General features: G+C 39.1%; 1 protein-coding gene across 2 annotated transcripts; it reads right to left on the reverse strand.

Moving 5' to 3' along the window:
- Positions 1-3,325: 3,325 nt before the first annotated feature.
- LOC121094745 (ADP ribosylation factor like GTPase 14 effector protein) lies at positions 3,326-11,931 on the reverse strand. Of its 2 annotated transcripts, XM_040608793.1 has the most exons (5): positions 11,818-11,928; positions 9,693-9,772; positions 7,399-7,895; positions 6,249-6,379; positions 3,326-4,803 (listed from the first exon to the last, which is right to left on the reverse strand). In XM_040608793.1, the coding sequence occupies exons 3-5, from the start codon at positions 7,819-7,821 to the stop codon at positions 4,575-4,577; spliced, it is 783 nt and encodes a 260-aa protein (XP_040464727.1). In that variant the 5' UTR covers positions 7,822-7,895; positions 9,693-9,772; positions 11,818-11,928; the 3' UTR covers positions 3,326-4,574. The 2 variants fall into 2 exon arrangements, with proteins under 2 accessions (XP_040464727.1, XP_040464728.1); XM_040608794.1 differs by lacking the exon at positions 9,693-9,772 and having other exon boundaries at positions 11,818-11,931.
- Between the last annotated feature and the right edge of the window lie 11,017 nt (positions 11,932-22,948).

Consider the following 22,948-nt stretch of genomic DNA (forward strand, 5'->3'; position numbering starts at 1 on the left):
TTGAGCCGTGTGTTGCCCTCTGGCAGCAGCCCCAGTGTGGGTGTCATGTGCCCTGAGTGCAGGACCCTGGTGTGAGTGGGTTTCTTGGCTACCTAATGGTGGACTTCGAAGGGATTGCTTGGGCAGAAGCTCTGAACCAAGGTGTCATAGTGAATACTGTAAATTGTACATATATCTATAAAAATTGGGTTGATCCCTACTTAAAGAGCTAACAACTGGCAAGGTATGTAGGGGGCTGAGAGAGAAGCTTTTCTAAAGACCAAAAAGCACATGAATTCCGCTTATTTTTAAGTGCTAATCTTGTACTTGAGTCTTCTATATGTCAGTCTTACAGGTGTAGGCAATGCCTCTTTGTCCTGAGCTCTATTCCTGCATCCGCAAATAATAAATTCCCCTTTCCTCAGCGCACTGGGATGCATCCCTGGGGAGGTGCAGGGGTCCACGGTCAGGTTTGTGGTAAGCTGATGCCCTCTGCTGGGTATGAAGAATTTTTAAAATATAAAACCCCTATTTCAGAGAAAGACAGTGGGTTTTGAATAAAACTCCTCCAAAGAGTGAACTAGGCAGTTTCACCACAGCTGTTCACACCTGCCTACAGTATTTTTTGAGGAGGACTGTTAATTTAACATCTAATTGCAGTGAATCAATAGAAGAACAGTGCTGGTCATGCTTCCACACTGGTAAACATTAGGTGCAACTTGTAATTAAAGATCTTTAAACACAAATATAAGCCTTTTAATAAACTGTTCCTCTACTATTAGTAGGATTTAAAAGCAAGCCTAACCTAAAGTTGGAGAGAGCTGTTTAGTCTGTTTAAATGAAGTTGTCATTAGTATGATATTGACTGGTTAGAAGTCAGTACAAAGGTGAATTAACACTTTAAGAATGTTTGCTGAGGAATTATTGGGGAAAACAATCTGGATCAAAAGGGACAAGCTACTGCATGTCTGTAAATCCTGTAATCCACCAAGAAATCAGTGGGAAAATGCTGAAAATGCATTTATTGAGACACAAATATGACTAAAAATGTGACTCTAATCTTAGAAGAAAACAAACAAATTGATATCGGAAACTGTATGCTTATGCTTTTTCATGAGACTGGGAGAACTCAAAGGCTTTAATGCTGATTTCAGCAAGCTGTAGCTGTTTGTCACATAACGAGTAACAGATGTCCACCCAAACACTTAACCTCTGGGTAGCTATGTCACTACAGGATTTCAGTGTGAGCTGAGGTGCAATTGTCTATTGCCCTATTCTGGCTAATATGGGTAACACCTATATGAAGGCCAAAAAGAACATTAAAACAGGCCTAAAATCAGAAAAAAGGGAATTTATAGTCATCTTAACTTTTTTTTTTCTTTAGAGGCTTGAATTCTGACTTCTGGGTTTATCAAATCTTAGGGTTTTTGGATAGGTCTGTCTACTTCCTGCTGTTTCTGATGTCTTGGTCAGCTATGGGATTGAAAAGTTAGTCTCCTTATATTGGGTTCTAAGTTATGAACTTAATTGATTAAACGAAAACAGTTAATGCTGTGCCTAAGGATAAAGTTCTAATGTATGTCCCAAAGATAAATACTTTTTTAGTAGTATAGACGCAAAAAGTGTTAATATAATACCTTCTCTGAGTTAATTACCTGACGGTACTGTATTGTTTGAGTATTTAACAGAAAGCATCCCAGGGCATGTGTCATCAGTTTGGAACATGCAGCTCTGCTAAGGTGGCGAGGGGAGGACACAGCCTGTCTCAGATGTGACCACAGAGCTATGAGGTAACTCTTACAAGGTTCAAAGAACTCACTGACTTCAGATGCTAAACTTGACCATGTTCTAAACTTGATGTGAATTTTTCTGTGTGAGAAAGAAACCAAAACAGTGCTTAACGCTGTACTTAAGAGATCACAAATTTGGAGCTTCTGTTCAATAAACTCAAACTGATCTGTGGGATATGTATTATTCATAAACCAGATTCTTTTATTCTCATTGATTTCTGTCTTTTGAATATGTAAACTTTGTCTGTAGACATTACTTTTTGAAATTAATATTAAAAGGGAAGTTTTATTATGGTAACAGGTATACCTGTAGTTGGCTTGAGATTTAAATGCATGAGAGTTTAAAGTGCTTATTACACCTGGTTTATGAACTTTGGCTTTTACAGAAAGTAGTTTCCTTTGGTTATATTAAAAACATCCTGTTTAACAGGCTTAGTAATTCTGAAAGACAGGGAACTACATATGCTATTGGGAACAATATACAATTACTTAGGTGATGATAAAATAGCTTGTGTATTATGCTGGTGGGATGCTTGTGTGGTATTTATAAAAACATACAGGAAAAAAGGGAGAAATTCACAGCTGTAAGCATTTTAAATCTAGCAAGATTAGGTAAAGTCTGACTTGCAACAACGTCTTTTAACAGGAAAATTGATGAGGGGGACAGGGAAGTATATAAAAACACACTGTTGAACAACCTAGGCATGTTAAGGAAGTACAGCTACATGGAAATGTCCTAAATATGTAAACAGGACATGTGAACGACCAACACCAAAAAGTCCTGTTTTATTGGAAAAAACCCCTAAGCCTCCTGTAGCTTCTATAGCAATCAACAGTAGCTAGTACTTCATGCAGGTTCTTAGTCAAACAGCAGCCCTATGCATTTCGTTAGGAAACAACTTGAGTGATTTATTTGGGAAAGGGCTCATTGTCAGTAACCTGTAAAACAGGAGACTGAATACACTCATTTTTCAGGACTTAATGGAGATAAAGAAATATAGTTCTAATAATAGGATGCTCTACCAATTTAAGCTACTAGTAGACTCGCATTTCACTTCAGTGAAATGCTTTAAGTTAGTGAATCCAAAGTGTAACTGTGGACTGAAGTGTGTTACATTAATCAAACAGTTGGAAGCCTCTAAGTTTTTTAACAATGGGCACTTCTGACTCAGGTCCAATTTAAAAAGATAATACATACACAGGAATTACAAGATTGGGCCAGCTTTTCCTCCTCTCACTTTCAGGGAGGTATCAGTATTTTCATCCATTTCAAAAGGTAGCTTCAAGAGATGAAACTGTTCCAAACATGGATCAAGCACAAAAGATTAATTGCTGTGTCAGGATAAGCAGGCTCTGCAGCCAACAAAGTAAAAGGCATTAAATGCCTCTGGGAAGTCTGGCTATTACTCAGTTGTGGTATTGCTCTCTGGAAAAGTGCGTTGCTTTCCCTAAATAAAATCATGATGGTTGTGGTAACTGGGGCTGGAATCCAAAGCCAATGAAAGAGACATCCATTGCAAGAAGAGCCAATGCTTTCACCAAAAAAAGGAAGTCTGTTTAGTTTTGTATCAGATTTAATGAAAAATGCAGTACGAGTCGATGCTCTACTCCACGGCCAGCAGGTGGCAGCACACCCGCAGCCCAACCGCGGATTTCGGCGCTGCAACCTTCAGGACAGCAGAAGAGTCTAAACAAGTAAGTTTTGTACATCCTTATCAAGTAAGTATTCAGAAATCAATGGTTAACACTATTCCTGAGAAACTGACCTAATAAACATGCAGATCTTCCAAGTCTACTGCAGAAACGAGAAATGTATCTAAAACAAATATCAAGGAATAACACTTAACTGAAATCTTAGTAATATTTATAAAATCTCTTTTCCATAGACCTTTTTATAATGTAAAATGCTAATGTTCTGAGGATAGATAATTCATCAACCAAACATAATTTCAATTCAACTATGTTTTATGTAGAAGTCTGGATACACTTAGTTTGGGAACAGCCACTTAAATTCATTCCAATGTTTACCTTATGAACAAGTACGAAAAAAACTGAAGAGGGCTGTTGGAGTACCAGTACAATTACAGAGTGATAACAAATACAGGAAAATTATTTCAGCTATGTTATAAAGAAACCAACAAAACAGTACCATAATACAAACTTTGACGTCTTTCAATGCCTCAACAGTTTAAACACTTTAAACAGTAAGGCTTGAATTCATAAAGAGCGCTTGATCTCAAATCCCACTGGACAGGATCTGAACTCGTAAATGCTGTTGAATCCATTTAAGTGAACAGGATTGAATTTATCAGATGTAGCTGGGATACTGTAAGAAGATCCAGCATTTGCTATTACTACTGAAAAGCACTTTATTAATAATGCATGTAAATTCACTGTGAACTTTCATAGTGTTTCACATAAAACAGATTCAAAACCATGAGATCCTGAACTACAGAAGGAAATACAAGGGATACAAGGAGACCCCGGGGCACTCCACAAAACAAGTGTATGACACAACAGTGAATGGCTCTGGCTATATCACATGAAAATTTTGCACCCTAAAGAGGAGTAAAAGACTGCTCAATGGGAACTTACTTGGGACTGAGAACAAGGTAAAATGAAGTGTGAAAAGACAGTGGTATAATTATTTCCATAATTGTACTGAAAGTCAATGTGAAAGTGAGCACATTAGTCATGTGTATTGCGATAAATTCCAATGGGTTTCAATAAACCACTACATGATGAATGCGCTGTATTTAATCAAAGCATGGAATATATACTCAGGATAAATACTGCACATAAACACTAACCAACATGCTTATTTTTAATTACTTCTCCTCCTTCTATCTCAATTTGCTCATATAGCCACTTGCGGTCACAGCGACATTCAGCTCCGCACTTGTTGGAGCCACACTTGGGGCAAGCATAGAAACATCCCAGGCAATCTTCATCAAGGCAATCACAGAGGTCCATCCCACTGTAAAGAAGTAGTCCTTGGCTATCGTAGACTTTACTCTTGGCTGGTATAATTTGCCTGTATAATGAAAGCCAACATTTATTTCCATGTTAAAAAAAACTCCAATTATTTTGATGCCAAGCTGCTGACAATTGTGGACAAAGTTTGCTTTCTTCAGGTTTTAACTCATTGGAACACTTAGTTTAAAAGATATATGTATGTTACAGTATTTGACAACAGTTCTCAGTCCTAATTGTATCGCCACTATAGTGTGTCTGAAATAATTTCAAGAATGGGAAGGTTTTCTTTTTTCAACAGCATGTATTATTCAAGTACTTAAGAATATTCTTTGTTTTATGATGTCAACTTCAGATTATCTCTCAGATGTGAAATACTCCCCTAATTTACTTTTCTTTGTTAACATGTAGCTGTAATTCACAGGAGGTTCTGTGGTATCATTTAGGGTCCACACATCCTAACTTAAAAGTATTGTTCATGCTTTTATCACTAACCATCTCTGTAACAGTTCTGTTTAATTGCAGAATCATAGAAAAAGCTGTTTCGAAGGTACCTCTGGAAGTCACCTTGTTTGACTCGGTGCAAAGCCAGGTCAACTCAAATTAGGTTGCTCTGCATCTAGTTCAGTTCTGAGTAGCTCTAATGTCAGAGATTGCCACAACACTTATAAGCCAGCATTTTGCTACATACATAGGAAAAGTTTTTCTAACATTTCAACAAAATTTCCCTGTTGCAACTTGTGTCCAGACTGAGTAGAAGAAACAAATGGAGGGGAAAAGGATGTGTAGTGTTTGAACAGATTATCTAGTGTCTGCTTCTGTTTTGTAAGGTTAAACTTAGGTGGAGAGCAGGGGAAAAGTATTAATGTGATCTTTCTTGCACGTTCTAAGAAGTATTGTATGACTAGTTAAAGCTGGGATTTCTATCACACTCCTACTGGGACTAGACTGAATTGATCCAAACTTTTAGTGGAAAATGACAGACAAATCAGCTGTATATACCCTTACTCTGTAGAAAGCGTGATTTTAAAATCAATCACATTAGAAGGCTATGATTTGTTACCTAGTATTGTCCAACTTGTACACTTAACTTCCTTTTTCAAACAGGAGGTAAGGTCCTAACTTGCACACTTTTGTTTACAAAGTGTAACTACTGAGTTTCTTGAAAGATGACAACTCCAATATTTTAAGTGTAGTCTACTTGGTTCTTCTGTATTCAAATTTAGCCTATTGTCAGAATTTTAGTTTATGCATAAATTAATAGCTTCATTATGATCTGTGTAGTATTGTCATACCTTACCAAATACTTGTTTTATTCTTACTGCCTTCATCTTCTGTTTTATCTCAGTAATGAGTGCTTTAAGATCCTCAAAAACAAAAAAGCAACCCATAAACATACAAACATCCACATAGAAAATGTTATAGTGTTAGAGGGACACTGACCATGAAGGCTATTTTATTGTGCAGTGAAATTTAAAGATAATGTGAATACAGGAAACAGCTCACCTGTCTGAATTAAATGATGCATTTTTTGTTTGCAGCCTTCTCTTTTCCCTTTTGCTGGTCTCAGGAGTTAATTCAGTCTGTCGTCCCGGATTAGCAAACTGCAGAGACTTTAAAGCCTTAGCTGTACGTCCCTGAGTAAAGACAGAAAATCTCATTCAATTACAAATACAAACTTAAATTCACAAGAAAATGTCCAGCCAATCCAGGATATTGCAATAATTTAGGTAAATTGTTGACCTCGACTCTTAAGCACTGGACTTTCCAGGAGAAACAACTTTAAGACTTAAGTTTGTATGCTGGAGAACTGTAGCAGTCTCAAAGCCCAACAATACAAGCTTTATAGTAGCAGTTTCAATCAATGCTTTCAAGTTTCAACCCATCAGTCTCCTAATCATACTGCCATGTAATTGAAAAATACAGTTGGGCAACAGTCCCTGGGCTGAAAGGGACAACAGCTCCTAGAATGCAATTCTGCTTTGCTACAGGACGTATATAGATGAGGTCCTGCCAATTTGGTTGCCCACACTTCTACTGATTACCTGCATACATCTCGAACAATGCACCCAACAATGTACAAGCTGTATCCCAAACTCAGCACGTAAAGCATTATCCTCCCACGCCAGTTCATTACTGCCCCTGAACAAAGACCATGGCCTTCACAGCTCAGACACCACAATAAGAGTACACTTAATTCACCTCAATGCAAGCTCACTTGGTAAGGAACTGCTAAAGAAAGTGGAGTTTTTTATTTTTCACTGAAGAGACTAAACCAGAAGTTTATCTCAACATTCTTAGAAGCAACCTTTGCAGTGTTCAGTTTTAAGCACATGAGCTTGTTTTTTTGCAAGGCTTGACTAACAGCTTAAAATATCAGCAGCAGTCTGGTATTTACATAATATATGTAGTTGTAAGTCACCCTAGTAGACAGAATCATTAGAATTTAAAAGGCCATAATATTTAATTAGGGAAGAGGATTTTTTTAAGGTCCTCCAAATAAAGGTTTAAATACAGTAAACTCCCACATATCTAACCGACTGCTTTTTCATATTTCTATTTAAAAACTCAATTTTTTTATGTAGGACGGTATGAAGCCCAATTCCAACAGCCTGCAGAACTTAGTGAGGGTGGGAAAACTGGTCCAAATACATACGTCTGAATCAAGTTTTCTTCTTTGGCGATCTTCAGCTTCAACATCCACGCTTCCATTTATTATCTGCGTACATTTGGGACAAAGCTTCCAACCAGGTACAAACTGTCTTCCAAACTTGGCACTTAGAAAAGCTGCATCATCTAAGTCAATTGCTCGTAATTTTTTCTTTGATAGCTTTCTGTGTATGTTAAAAGGATCACAACATGATTTTTGTAAGTCTTCAAATCTTTCAATGTAAATTTTTGCATGGTGGAAGCAGATTGTATTGTTCTCTGAAAGGGTTATTCCAGTCCTAAGCTGAAGTAACAGTAGATCAGATGAAGACAGATCTTGCTTAGTCTTGAAGCCAGTGTGGCGGGTATAATAGGTCTTATGGCATTCATTGGTAGCTTGAAGCTGAACTCCAACTGAACAAGGATCCATTTATTTTATCAGAACAACTGATTTCACCTAAAATGAATTCTTTGAAGTCTTTAGTAGTTTCTATGAAGATCACCCTAGAGAAGGCATTAAAATCAATCAGATTTGTGCTGCAAACCTTTAACTGTAAACTTGACGCACTAGGTTTAAGTAATTTACAAAAAATGTGAAGAAATTACAGCCTTCTAGTCCTGGTAAGACCAAGAATACACTAAATTTAATTCTGGTATTAAACCATGCATCTTGTATTCCTTTTAGAGGCTTTTTTTTTCCCCCAGCTACAATAAGCATCAATTCAAAATGTTGAGTCATGTTACCTTCTTAAAAGTGATCTGTGAGGAAGGTACGAAATGGATGAATTGTTGCCTGCTCTGGTCACCAGTTTCCTGCCCCTCCCCCCTCTGCCTTGGCACAATCCCCCCTAGTCAAGACCAGTAATGAAGATGGCCCACAAGAAGAGACTGCTGATGGCTAAACAATTCACCCATCCTGCTTCCAAGTAAGCTTCTAGGAAAAAAAGCTTCTGAAGGTAGGCTGCACATGCTCTCTGATGTTGGTTAGAAATTCACATCCAACAGTGCCTTCCTGTGTGTGTTCTTCCCACATATCCCAGGTGCAAGTCAACCCACTCAGAACCAACGTGAGCCTTTTCAAGAAACAGCTTGGGGTGTACACAAAGGTTGGTTCTAGGTGTGTGCAGTTGTTGCAGTCACGTGGCCTTTGTATGCAGCTCTCTCCAACAGAGTGCCCTGTCTGTTTGATGTAAATATTGGGTCATTATTTGAAGTTGAATTAAACACTAATTCAATTACCAAATACAAAGCCAACTACTGCAGTGGTCTCACACCCATGCCAAAGTTTGCAGCAAATCCAGTGCTGGCCCTAACACATCAGAGCCTGAGCCCATCTTGCACAATATTCTATTGCAACATAAAGGACAAATTTCTACCAAAATAATTCACTCGATTTTAAAACCTCTGAGAACCGTAATTACAGTGAATGCAACCTAACTGGGATGTTAACGTTTACCTAGACACTACTCCATGAAGACAAAAATTAGAGAAATTAAAAAGCAGTGTGCTGGTTTTGGCTGGGGTAGAGTTGTATTCCTTAAATTGTAGTTTATATGGGGCTATGTATTGGATTTGCACTGAAAACAGTGTTGATAATTACTGATAAGCAGTGCCTACGCAGACTCATGGCCCTTTCTGCTCCTTGCTCCACCACACCAGCCAGCAGGCTGGGGATGCACAAGAAGTTGGGAGAGGACACAGCCAGGACAGCTGAGCCCCAATGACCAAAGGGATATTCCATATGATATGGTGTCCTGCTCAGCAATAAAACTGGGGTGGGGGTGCAGCGGGAGGGCTCAGGGAACTGCTGGGTGTTGGTTGGTGGTGAGCAATTGTTTTCATTTGCATTATTTGTTTTTCTTGGGTTTTATTTTCCTCTGCTTTTTTTCCCCCTTCTTTTCTTTTCCTTTTTTTTTTTTAATTATTTTATATTAAACAGGTTTTATCTTAACCCACAAGTTTCTTTCTCACTTTTACCCTTCCAACCCTCCCTCCCATCCCACTGGAGGGGAGTGAGCAAGTGGCTGTGTGGTGCTCAGTTGCTACCTGGGGTTAAACCATGACACATAGTTATTTGTTCTAACCACTGAACAGGGCAATATGGCTTTTTAATCATTAGAAGTATCAGGCAATTGTATAATGGAAAAAGTCTGGGATGTACTTTCAATAAAATAAAAGAAAATAGCAACACACAACCTACAGACATGAAATGTGTAAATGTATCCAATACAGAGAAATACGAACACAGCAGTTTAAAAGTTTAACAGAACAATGAGAAGTTAATAGGCTTTTTGAAATTACCCTGAAAAGCAACTGCCTGGAGCATTTTTGCAGCAGAAATCCTCTTGATTGTAATACTTTTCTGAGACAGAGGGGTATATCTGAAGGAGTTACACAACACATTTCCATATATTAAACTGTATGCACAGTAATTTGAAGGTCTTGCATAGGACATGCTATTGTCTAGTGATTTAACTGATCCAAACATAAACGATATGCTGGGATGTACTGAGGCCAGTAAACTTGTTGTAAAGCATAATTTTATATCTGACAGAACTGAGTATAACTGAATAATTATTTTAAAATGTTTTTTCTCAGCCTATCATTAAGCATGCTCCAGCTTTCACATTTAAATTAAAGCAAGAATAATAGAGGCACAGAGTCCTGAATGTAGAAGCCTAACATTATAAACACCTGAGTATGCCAAAAAGGGTGTGTCTTTCATTCTGAAAATAAAGCAAACTTGGTTCTGCATTTTGCAAGTTATCTGAAAATAGACTTAACTATTCTAATACTTACGACTGACTTCTCAGGTGAAAAACTAAATCCTGTATTTTAAAGACAAGAACTAGTCCAGTCTTAAATTGCTAGACTATCTGAACCCTTCTTCACTGAAATTTCTGTATTCTAAGTTAGCTAAGGCATCTCCTGAAGTTTTGACCCTGCATAGCTATTCAGATCTGCACTGAAATCAAGAAATAAAGAATAAAGTGTAGGTGCCAATGAAGTTTTAAAAAATCTTATTCTCAGTGCCTGCTGAGCACCGAGAATGTGAAGTTTTACTACATAAAAGTTTCAGTGCCTTTGCCTATTTACATACTTTTACTGCGGTACTGACTCTGAACGATTTTTTTTTTAAACTCCATCTGTCAAACTTTAGCATCTTAGTGAATCACCTATATTCAGAATCTTTTTTTCCATTAGGTGCACAGTTTGTCTTTCAAACTAAGGTAACTGGAACTGTGTACGATAAAAGGTCAGTGCAGCTGAGCTAACATTTTAGCAGCAATTTCATTAATACCAAATAATTCTATTCAAGTTCATCTGTAATAAGCTATGCACCAAGCTTGCTTCAAATGCTAATGTGTACTTTTGACTGATTCCTGCCCTAGAAGGTGGGAGTTGTGTGTGTGGATGAGGAAGGATACTAGGTTAATATTAAGAGTGATCTGAATTTTCAAAATTTGCAGATGTATTAGAAGTCAGAACTCTGGTAAGATGTTCTAATTAAAAAAACCTTGTTTTCTGTAAAACAGAAAATAATTACAACAATGTTTACTTTGCCAGGCATCCATTTTGACAGTTGACTACGCTACCTGAAATACCACTAAACAGAGGGAAAGCACACCAAGTGTATCACCATGGCTTGTTCAAATGATAGTGTGCTGGTGATGTAAGTTACATATCTCATCAACTTGATTTGTGAGAATTCTTGGTAGCAGCTTCAGATGCTTTTCTTCCCTCTTCCCCTTGGGAGGAGTACACAGCTTTTTGTCTTTGAATTCTCTTTGATGGAAACAGGAGAACACTTCAACAACCAGATACTAAAATGAAGGCTGGCATTGGCACCTGTGAAATCATTAATAGTGTTTGCCACACCAAACACAAAGCAGAAGACAGTGATGAGGATCAGCACAGTGAAGCGCTTGTGCACAACAGGCCTGCTGTACTAGCAGAGATTCAGCAAGGGTTTTTAGCTTCTTGCTGCCAGCAGAAACAAAGGATGGAGGAGAGTACAGTTTAGACCAGCAGCTCTGGGTTATAAGAAGCGGACGGAAAAGAACAGTCCAAAAATCGCAGATGCGGCCCCACGTCTGAGTGTGTTAACCTGGCCGTTCAGCAGCTGCACGGCCTGGTGTGCCAGCCCCTCACACCCGTACGGTGACCGCCCCAGCCAGGCCCGCACGCCCAGCACCCGCGGTACTCCAGCACAAAGCCCGGCTGCTCGCTTGCTTTTGCGGAGGGCAGCAACCCCCCTGGCGGCCCGGCGGGGCGGGAGGCCAGGAGCGGGCCCACCCGGCCAGGGCGGGCCTCTGTAGCCCGAGGGCGGCCTAGGCCGCGGTGCCGCCCGTCATCTCGCACCGCCCCTCCCGCTGCCGGCCGCGCCCCCGTGCCCCTTCGGGCGGCAGGAGGCTGCCCCCGGTACCTTGCCGTGGATTTTCTTCCGCCGTTGCGCCGGGACGCCGTTACCCGGCTTCCACGTCGCCCCAGCCACAGGAGCACTGCCCGTGGCGGCCATGAACCGCCCCGCCGCCGGTTTACCACAGAGCGCCGGAACCGCCGAGCCGGCCGGAGCGGCACTTCCGGCAGGAGATGGGAGGAAGGGGAGGGGCGGGGCTGCGGCGGTCATGAGCGCGGGCTCGTGCGGGACGTGCCGCGCGATCCCCGCCTCCCGCTTCTCGCCCCCCTCTGAGGCGGCCCCCATCCCTCGTGGGGACGGCCCGCGGCAGCCGTGGGCTGGGTTAGGCATAGCCGGGCGAGGGGGGCTCAGCCGCAGCATCGTGGCCCCTCGGAGTGCGGCAGACTTGGCCGGGGTCGCGGCTGGGAGATGGGGAGAGGCGGGCAGCCGTCCTCTGAGTGGTGCTGACTAGCGGTGGTCGGGGTGGAGAGCCGGGGCCCAGGGCTGTGTGGCTTGTGGCTGGGGGTCCGGGTGGCGCCGGGCGGGTGGAACGTGCTGGAGCTGGAGACAGCGCTGGGAACGGGGTCGGCTCCGCGGCCGGGTGGGGGCTGTGGGAACCCTTCTCCTCCCCCGACGAGAGTCAGTGAAACAAAGAGTAATAGGAATTACTCGCTTTAAAATAAAAAAAAAAAAAAAAGGGAGGGGGAGGCGAGGGGCGAAATGGAATTATCTGTAGTGAAAAACAAGAATTTTGGAAAACAAGATGTTAAGTCCTTGCAAACAGTCCCCAAGACGCGGCCTTGGGAGGCGGAACAACCACCGTAAATAGGTCTAGCTGGGGCACCACAAGATAAACTCGAGGAGAAGCAAATTACTCATGAGACCAAACAGAAAATTACTGGAACTATGTGTGAACGATCCCAATTAGCATGCCAACAGATTCCCCTGGAGCAATGGTAGCCACCTACCAACAAAGCCCATTCCCCGCAGAACATGCACGGTGAGAAATAAGTGTGAATAAACGTAAACAATTGCTCAGAGCGTGTGAAATGTTGCCCCAGGCGTTAAGAGACGTGCTAGCCTTGCGCATTTAGCGCCTAGCACCCATCTCGGCTCAGGTACCTCGTCCCCCCGCCAGCACCACCAGCCTGTGGATACTTAATGAGGCTAATTGAAATAGGAAAAGCTTTCCATGTTACCAGATTAGGCCAATTTCAGGGCGTCAATAATTATATATCCCGGCCTCCACCCCCCCACCCCCCCACCCCCCCTCCAGTCCCGAAATCAGGACTACTGACGCTGTTACTTATTTAAAATAAAACAAAAAACTTGAAAATCTATTGCTTCGTTTAGGACACCACCCACCCCCACCACCCCCAGTTTCTTCGTCACTGGAATATTTCTCAAAAGTGTGTCATTTTAGTTTTGGGGTTTTGTGTTTCAGTTCTGCAATGTTTTCAGGACAGTAGATCCATCCATGGAGGAGGTATGAAAGTTTGAGTACTTTTTTCTTGGTTACGTAGTGATACCATCCCCTACTTATTCTTCGAGGTTTTGGAACAGTAGCAATAATAAATAGAACACAGGTGTCATAACAAGTACCTTAAATTTATAACACTGATTTAAAATTGTAATGATGTTAGTGATACCTAAAAGTAAGCTTAAATTACTACTTAATGCCTATACAAAATTTTTGCTGCTTTATCTATTTCTGTTTAGAATTTTAGAGCTTAGAAGGAAGAAGTGCTGGATGAGAGTATTTTTCTGCTGTTTCTGTCAGGTTGCTCTCTTTCCAGACTGGATTCAACACAGAATTTTTTAGAGGACGTGACAGTTCTTTCCAGACCTCTTTCCAGACCTCTTCAAAGGCAGGATAGCCTTTTGAAAACGTTGCCCTTCTCACAGATGAGATGTGACACACAGACTTGTTAAGTGTTGGGCAGCTCTACATGTGTTGTTCCTGTCCTGCATGGTAACTGCATACTGCCGAGTTATGACACAATGAGACAGAAAGGATATGTGATCATCTGCTATGGGTTTCTGACCCTCCAGCCTATTGCCCATAGTACATAACATTAGCAAGAAATTAAGGCCACCCAGTTAGTGGTGCTGGAGGCTGAGCTAGGGTAGTTAGTGCAATAGAAGGCAGTCTTGATTCACCATAGATATTTGTATGTAGATCTAGGTGGTTAAAGTTGAGATTCAAACAGCTTTTGGTCCTGGTTTCATTGGAAGTGTTTTGTAAGCTGAAATGTCAGAATCTTGGATTTGGCAAATACTAGCCAAGCAGAAAAGAAACTGAAATTGCCTTAAAGGTCTTGAAATATGTAGCCAACTTAGGCTAAAAAAGTTAAAAATATACAACTTTCTTGAGGTCTGGCAGTATTTTTTTTTATGGCTCTTCTATATTTTGCTGTTGGAAAAAATCTTAGCATAATGAAGTATTGGTGCCACCTGGGCATAAATGTTAGAAATGGCACAAAAAATCCGAAGCAGCAAAGTCGGGGGTTTTCTCTTGCAGTTTGTTATTCACAGTAGTCTTTGTCAGTACTGGTAGCGATCAGCAAAAGAATATTTTCAGGTAGAAATACAATTTGGAAGTTGTCTGTATGCCATTAAAATGCAAGACTGTAAATCAGGCTGTCTTTTCATCTCACACTTTACAACAATGTTGAGGAACTGGTGGAGTAGTTGTCTGAAAATAATTAAAAGCCTGTAGAGATGAGAAGTAATTTTATATTTGCTTCAGGAGATACCCAGGGTTCTGAAGCACAGGAATATAAAGCCTTAATTGTAAAGTGACAGTAACAGCATGTAGGCTGTGCCATTTTCTGTTTCTCCATCTGACTGTTAAAGAAAGCCATTATAAATTTCAGATATCTTGCTCAAGTCATACATTGGCTTGGTGACAGAGAGACTGCAAAGCGCTATCATTCAGGGAGGTTTCAATAAGGCTTCTGCTGACTTGTACTACTTAGGATGAAATGTGCGGAATTAATGAAGGGGAATAATTCATGAGAGGAGATACTGGAGATACAGGTTGTGACATCAATTTGTATTAAATAAATATAGGAAGAGCAGTGAGGTGTGTGTAGTCACTTTTTCAGTGTTAGTGTCAATCTGTGAGGCTGATTGTATAGGGCTAGATACAGATTTCAGGTTATCTGAGTGTTAACATGTAACAAGTCTGCTATCCATGGATTTAGACCGGGTTTGGTTCATCACATTAGCTTTTATCTATGTAAATGGAATTGTGCCTTAATGAGGGAGAAGTTTGAGATTTAGAGTAAAAGTATTCTAGATATGGAAGATGAAATGTAACAGGATCTTGAGCTAGACTAGATGGGGTAAAAATATTCTCATATATTTTGGAAATACTAGGCTGGAGTTGAAATTTGTTTCTCTGCCAATGCAGGTTGACTCCTTATGCCATTTTAATACATAAGTGCATCTGAAAACTGTCAAAGCAACTGTCACAAAGGAATATGTATGTCAAGGCAATTTTTAATGGGTTTTATATTGAAGGGGAGTAGAAGTCATACTGTCCAAATCCAGTTTTGGTCTGCTTGCTAAGATTCAGTGATTAGTGTGCACCTCACTTCACTCATGTTTAAAAATTGAATAAAGTAGTATTGACATTTATCATCACTTAAAAATTGCTGTGTCTTTCTATCACCCTGATTTTGCAGAATTTGAAGCAGTGACAGATTTGTTACTCACCTGCAAAAAACACTGCGAGAGACTAGAAGAGAGATGATATTGACACTGTATTCAGTACAATACTAATTCCAGGAAGCTCAGCTCCATTTCAAAGATAATAAAATGATTTTTTTTACAGGGGAGGACTACCTTATAAAGCACAAAAAGTAAGTCTTTTATTGACTTTTCCTCCAGGAGCACTACCTGGCTTTTAAGGGTTTTTTGTAACTTGACCTATAATGTGAACAGCATTGTTCTAAGAGCTTAGAGCTTACCCACAGAAAACTTCCTGAAATTCATTTATCTACATAATATCCAGGTAGACTGGCCTAGAAACCAGCAAAATGCTGGTAAGGGTCAGAGATTTGATTTAATTTCTTCTTCAGTCTAAGAAAGTTTGAGGATGCTGTTAAATTGTTTTTCATTAAAGTGAAACAGATTAACTACTCTACTAGCACAGAACCTTTTGTATAGCATGAAATGACTCTTTAAAACTTCAGTGTTAAACGAAAATAAAATTTGAATATTATAATATTTGGTAAAGATAAAAAAATCCAATTTAGGTTATATATTTTTGTTACAACCAGAGGTCCCATTTCTTCAAAGTTTTTAGGCAAACATCTCTGTCTGGCTCCTAGCAAATGTGCTAGAACACTAAGCAGGCATAGATGTTTTCTGCTTTGAGCTTGTCTGTGATTTTCTTATGAAGTATTGTCATGTGCTCTTTCAAAAACATAAAGTCAGGGGTTAAAGAGGGTGATTATAGAGGGAAAGAGGAAGAAAAAAGCTTACAGTTTTGGTAGGGAGCATTTAGACATAAATGGAAAAAAGAAAACCTTTACTATCAAGGAGTACCCTAGTAAATTCAATGTGAAGGGAAAAAATTCTATGTGAGATACAGTTCAGAACCTTTGAATATGTGCAAGAAGTAGGAGGACTCAAGGCAGGAAAGGGGCTGTATCAGTGGAAAGGGTTACTGTGAATTACTAGGCTCTTGATAATAAAAATTAAAAATTTGATGGGAGAAAGCAGGTGACAAATTAAGTCCTGGAATGTGTTTGGAAGCTGCCACTCTTCTTACAGCTTGTATAATCCCTTATGCTATGGGGATCCCCAGCTCAGGTGACTTCTGTCTTTTGTAACTGGACATTAGAGTAAGTGTTAGCCTGTTTAAATATTGCCCGTGGGACAAAAACATTAGTTTGTGGAAGGGTGAAAGGAAAGAACCTTGAAGGATTTATTGTGTTGCCATTAAATTTATGTTGTCCAACTGTTGGGTTTTTTTCATTGTGTTGCCATTTGTTGTCTTGGCTTTACCCTTTACAGGGGCCTACAGTTTCATTTGAAGACACCTAAATAAATACATTTTATTACAAAGAAGTGTAAGGGCCGATTTAATGTTTTGCCCAAACTCAAATACAAACATAAAGACGTTCACTAACCTTAATGGAGTTGTGAATAAGTAGCCCACATGAGTATTTTCCTTGTAAAATGTCATGTCAAGTGCTGCATTTTATCTGAGTCATGAACTAATGTCTTGTCAACAAGACTGTCTCTTTTACACTGTATCTTCAAGTTACCAAAATTCTGAATATCACCGTAAAACTAGGTTTAAAAAAAATATGGTTAAAAGTACCTTGGGATATTTTCTAACGTGATAACTTTTATTTTGTGGGATATGGATATAATAACTTGTATATGCTGGTTTAAATAACTTCCTGGGCTGGTTGTGATTTGTTTTTATTTTAATTTGACAATATGATAAATATTATGGATTATTTTCAAAATTTGCATTTAAATTTTGACTCACGTGATGAGTATTTGGATTCATATCATGCTGCATTTTTTGAGTAAATAGAATAATAGAAATTCTGTCAGGCTGAAAAAATCCCCTCAGTGCTTTGATTCTCACTGTGTCACAATGAGAATCATCTGCTTTACTGGCATTGGACTTTGGGATGCCTCTTTGGGAACGTTTTGCCCTTTCCAGGCTGATTTCTTGAAGTCTTTATAAATTTATTGCCTGGAACATTCTGTCTGTCTGCTCAGTGAGGATTTTTTTTTTTTGTGTGTGTGTTTTGAGCAGGATTTTGGCTGCTACTTCCAATCTGCTGCTCTTGTTTGAGTGACTTCACAGATGATGTAGCATCACCCTGTTGCTATACTGTGTTCTTTGCTTCAGGGCTGAAGAGAACGTGCTTAGAAACATGGATGTCTGCTGTTCTTTGGAATTGGTGCAGTGTCTCTCTGCCAGGTTCGTATCTCTTTAGAAAGCCTCAATAGACAGCATTTTGTTCTAACATTTGTCTCTCATGATGCTGATTTGGGGGAGTTTTCTTTACCCATCTGTAAAGGTATTGAATTTATTTCCAATTTAGCAAGCAGGGACATTAGTTTTTACTGTTATTAAGAACAATCTCTTTCAGCCTCTTTCTAGTGTCTTAGAAAGCAACTAATATTTGCACAGGCCTAAGACCAGTTAATGCTTACTCACTGGTAACAGGTCAGGGTGTTCAAGGAATTTAGGATTTGTCCTTTGCTAAGAAAAATATCCTCTCCATGCTTGGCTTAATGGAAAATGAAGGTGGTTAATCTGACAGTTGGCAAATCAAATGGGGAAAACTGATGGTTTTGCATTAGTGTATGCTCAACCATTTGTCTATTTATATGTTACTTTTCCCAATGCACTCTTATATCCAGCACAGATAATGGATATGTGTCTGTGAATGGGCATTATGTTTGAACGAAATGTGGGTTTATAGGTCATACATCATTCCAGGAAGCCTTGCATGATTGTTTCCTATTAAATAATAGGGCTTGATTTGTGGTTATTCTGCATTTCTTTTATGCTGTCTGCCACAGAGAACAAGCTCTAAGGCTGTCTTAATTAAACACCAAAGTTGAGAAGAAATGGACAGATCAGCATTCAGGTCTAGGAGTGTTGGTTGTATAGCTGCCACCAGCTATTGACAAGGACTGTAGTTAAGTCCTAGCTCTGGAAAACCTATCCAGCAAAATTAGCTAGGAGTGCTTATTAGTCATATCCTGGAAACTCTTGTGTATGATAGTATCTGCAAATGGAGACATTTTCCTGTGATTTTTTTACCATAGATTATTACAGAGTAAATCCTCAAAAAACACAATAAAACACGTTCAACCTAAGACCACTTTGTTTAGAGTGTCAAAGCCACACCACTACTATTACTTGTTATGCTGAAACAAACCAACTCATGAGTCATTCAGTCTACAGTTTATCAAGAGTGTTGTACAGTAGTTTATAAGTTACAGCAACAGTTTTCTTTATAACGTTTGTTGAATCTAAGTAACATACTTAAAAGAGAACACCTCAGCTTCCTGAAGTAATTAATATGAGTTAATACCAGCAGCTGTATTGACAAAAGAAAGCTATTACCAAACTGAAAAGGTGTAAATATGCTAAAGATGACCTAGAAAAAGTTTCTTAGTTTTGACAGTAATTGTAAGTTTTTATTTTTCAAATTAGAAATTTTCATCTTATGTGCTTATTGAAACCTGGAGAACAAGAAAGATGGTGATACCATCAACATGCAGTTAAAATTTCTTTATGGAGGGAGTAAGGAATGGCATTATATACTTCATTGAGACTTCTTGTTTCTCTAGGTTTTTTAGTGTCATTCTAATGCCAACATTGTAGCTGAGAGGAAGAGGAAGGTCCTGGCCATTGTGGCCTCTAAGTGACTCACCATGTACCTACAAAGCACCGAAGGAAGATTCTAGTTGTGTATCTAACCCCTGGTTCCTGGGATCAGCTGGAGTCTGCTTTAGGTCCATGGTGCAGGCTCAATAGTGAGTTCCTTTGAGTTCCATGGTCTGGGTTTTTTTCACTGTATCTGGACACTTTCTAGAATATCCTCAAATGGCTTGTTAAGGCAGCTTATACCATGAGCTGGGTTTACTTCTTCCTGTTTTAATGTTGTTCTCTTTTCATTGCCAACTTCAAATGCTCTTTTTAAGTTCTTCCTTGGCTAAGTTGCGTACTACCTTCACAATAATGGCCTGCTATCATTTTATCTATAAAGGTTTTCTCCTGTCTTGGAGGTAGTCTAGCATGTAAGTCTGCTGGTTGATTTCTGACAAAATTCTGCTTTTCCACGGTAATATTTCTGATATAAGCATTCCTTGTCTTCTGGGAAATCCTTGTTGTTATCATCTCACAAAGATTTTGTTTCTTGTGTTAGTAACATGAATTTACTGTGCTTTATAAACACACTTACTGTGGAAAAATAAATTACCGTTTAAATCAATTTATGTTTGGAGAGTCCACAGTTTTCCTGGACTTTAATAGTAAATTTTTCAGGACTTTTTCTTCAATTTCTTACTTTAAAACAGCTTCATGCCTTTCTCAGACAATTGAATTGCTTTGTAAATTCTTGTTTGTTCATGTTTTGATTGTTAGTACTGACTTTTATATTGTTAGTGTACTGCGTTAATGCTCTATTTACATAGGATCATCACTGCTTCTGTGTTTTACCTCTTCTAGTCAGCATCAAGATATTTATCTCTTCTTTTTGATGGTAGAGACTTCTTTTAAATTCACAGAAATGTTTTGTAGTTACTGAGCCATGCAGCCTCCTCCAAATCTGGTTATTTTAATAAGTACCATGTGCTTTTGCATAGTTGATAAAAATATACTCAGTGGTGACTGAAATCCTAGGGAAATAATGATTTCATGATGTCATGGGGTTATTTCTGCTGCTGAAATTTGCTTCATGCAATCCTGAAGTACAAAAACCAGTTCTGATATTGAGAGTAATACCATCATATCATAACTCCAGATTCTCATTCTTCAGCATGAACAAAAAGATTCCCTTTATCTGCTTGTCCAGCTCGTATGTAGTCAGCTATACATCATTACAGGTTTCCCATTGTGAAACAATTGCTAATTGCTTTGGAAAAATCTCCTGGTACTTTCCCAGTTTTTATTTTCAAAGGAGCAGGTGCCTTTTTCTTTTGTGTAGTTAATAGTTGACTCTTATTTTCATTTCTCATGTATGGCATTTAAATAGTTCTGATGAGGCAAATATTTCGCTAATCTTTTACTTGTTAATTGCATCTTTACTGTTTGAGCAGAACTGCCATGCTGTCAGAGTGCCACCACAGAATCAGATCTTTATTGAACATTCGCTCTCAAATGATACTTAAGAAATTTTTTGTCATGGGCTATTGGTGCCGGGCATTCATTTCTCCAAGACCTCTGACGAGTAGAGCTAAAAAAAGGGCAAAAGCTGATCAATTATCTTAAAACTTTGGTAGGCAAGATACTTTCCCCTTTCCCAGCTTTTATGGCCTCCTTTTTGTGTCCATGATAAACTGATTACCTGAATACTGAAGTTCACACTGTGCAGATAATAGAGGGTCTCGTCTTCACCACAGGCCAAGAACATTCTCCAGTGTGCTCAATGTGGTCTCTGGTTGTCCAGACTGAGTGACCTGCTGGAATGTGTGACAGCTCTTACCGTGTTTGGGTTTGTTTGAAAGAATGGGATGGTGGCCAGCTATTCATTCAGAATTTAGAGGCTGGGATGTGCTTGCAGAGCTGATGGCTGTGCTTAAAGAAATGTGGACAGGACTGAATTACATACATTAATTTTAGTTAGAAAATACTCATAATTGTGTAGTGACACTAACTGAAGTATGCTAATGAAAAGACTTCTCAGGCTTATGAAGGGGGGAGTTAAAAGGCTGATATTTCAGACATTTGAAATGAATATTCTCAGTTCTGTACATGTTTTCCTTACTTTATTTTGTTTTGTTTTCCTGTCTTTATTATCCTCCAGCTATAGGAGACAAACTTTTGGGCCATTTGTCATCCTGAATTCATGTCACTTTAAGTATATAAACATACCACTGGAACATTTTCTTATTTATTCACTTCAGTGGACTGTGACAAAAATCTGATTTTCCTTTTGTGTAATTTCCTTTTCTGTAATCTCTATGTTTATGGTGTTTTATATTACTTTCTTTTCCTTTATTTTGAAGCCTATGCATATTATTTTCATACAGCCTCTTTACAGTGCTGAACTGTAATGAATGGAGGAATCTCAGAAGCCTCTGTGACTCTTACTCTAAATAAGCATGCATTTGCTTACTTTCTAATGCTTTCTATGGATTTTGAAATACTAGGAAGTCCTTGGAAAAGTCCTTAGCATGTCAAAAGCCCTTAGCTTTGTGTAAGTGTCCTATTGAAATTATAAGTCGTATGTACAAGTGCAGCTTAATTTTGGCAGCCAGGAGCCACATTTATGGACTGCAACTTATGTGTGTCTATTGCTGCATAAAAAAAGAGCAAACCCAAGAGGTTATTTGTTCTTCTATTGTTGCAAGCAAATGGATATTAGGAAACCTGTGGAGAAAATGGTTCAGTAAATAGGTTATGGGTGACACAGGCTGAAGAAATTTCTCCCTTGAAGGGTTACTTTGTATTGTTAATATTTTGTAGCATCTTGGAAATTCTCTGCTGGCATTGGTACAACATTGTTGTGTATTGATGTGACTGGAGAGATGGTTTTTAGTCTGGATTTTAATCTGAGTCTTCTCAAAATGTAGAGAGGCTTGAAAAACCCTAGTGTGCGTGCTCATCATATCAGATTAGTGGCTTCTCAAGTAAGGGACATGCAATGGAACCAGAGTTTTCTGTCGGGAGAATATCTTCTCATAAATTCATGTTTTGTGTATTTATCAGATGTCACTGAATGCAAGTGCCTTTTCTTTTAGTAGCCACAAACTCTTTGGAGTGGTATAACACAGTGAAGTACAAGAAGTGTCTGCTTTGTTCTGTGTTTCTTCCCATGAGGTAACTTGTACTCCACACAGTGTACATTCTTTTGGTGGCTTTTTGCTGAATGAGAGGGAAGCTAATTTTGTGAAGTGAAATATGGTCACTGTGTACTGTGCTTGTATCAAGATGAGTATTCTTGAGTTAGGTCAGACTTGTATTTAACGGTTTGTTTTCAGTGTAGTTTTTGTGTCTTAGCACTGATTTATATTTTTACTTTTTAATAGTTGAAAACATCAGAAAATAATGCCAAACATAAAAAAAGTAGATTAAAAATTTTGTGTTTGTATGGGAATAGGTTATTTATGCCACCAAGTAGGATGGATATTAATTATTTTTGCTTGTCTTTACTCTCCAGATGCACCATGACTAACAGAAAAGAGGTAATGTGCTGTATTACAGTCATTTGCATAGAAAAACTGTATATACTATCCAGTCCTTTTCATCCTCTTGTCTCCCCAACCACCAAATGATGTCTGAACCATCTTTTTTTAAGCAGAATCTCAGGCAGGCTGATGCCTGGACAGTGCAACCCTGTGGGAAAATTTTGTGAGCTTTACAAATTGTTTAGCTCTGAGAAGCTAAAGCAGAACTTAGAGCAGAAAAAAATTATGCCAGAACTTAGTAAGATGAACAGAAGGGGAA

The sequence above is a fragment of the Falco naumanni genome, chromosome 10, assembly GCF_017639655.2.
Source record: "Falco naumanni isolate bFalNau1 chromosome 10, bFalNau1.pat, whole genome shotgun sequence".
In the NCBI taxonomy this organism is placed as follows: domain Eukaryota; kingdom Metazoa; phylum Chordata; class Aves; order Falconiformes; family Falconidae; genus Falco; species Falco naumanni.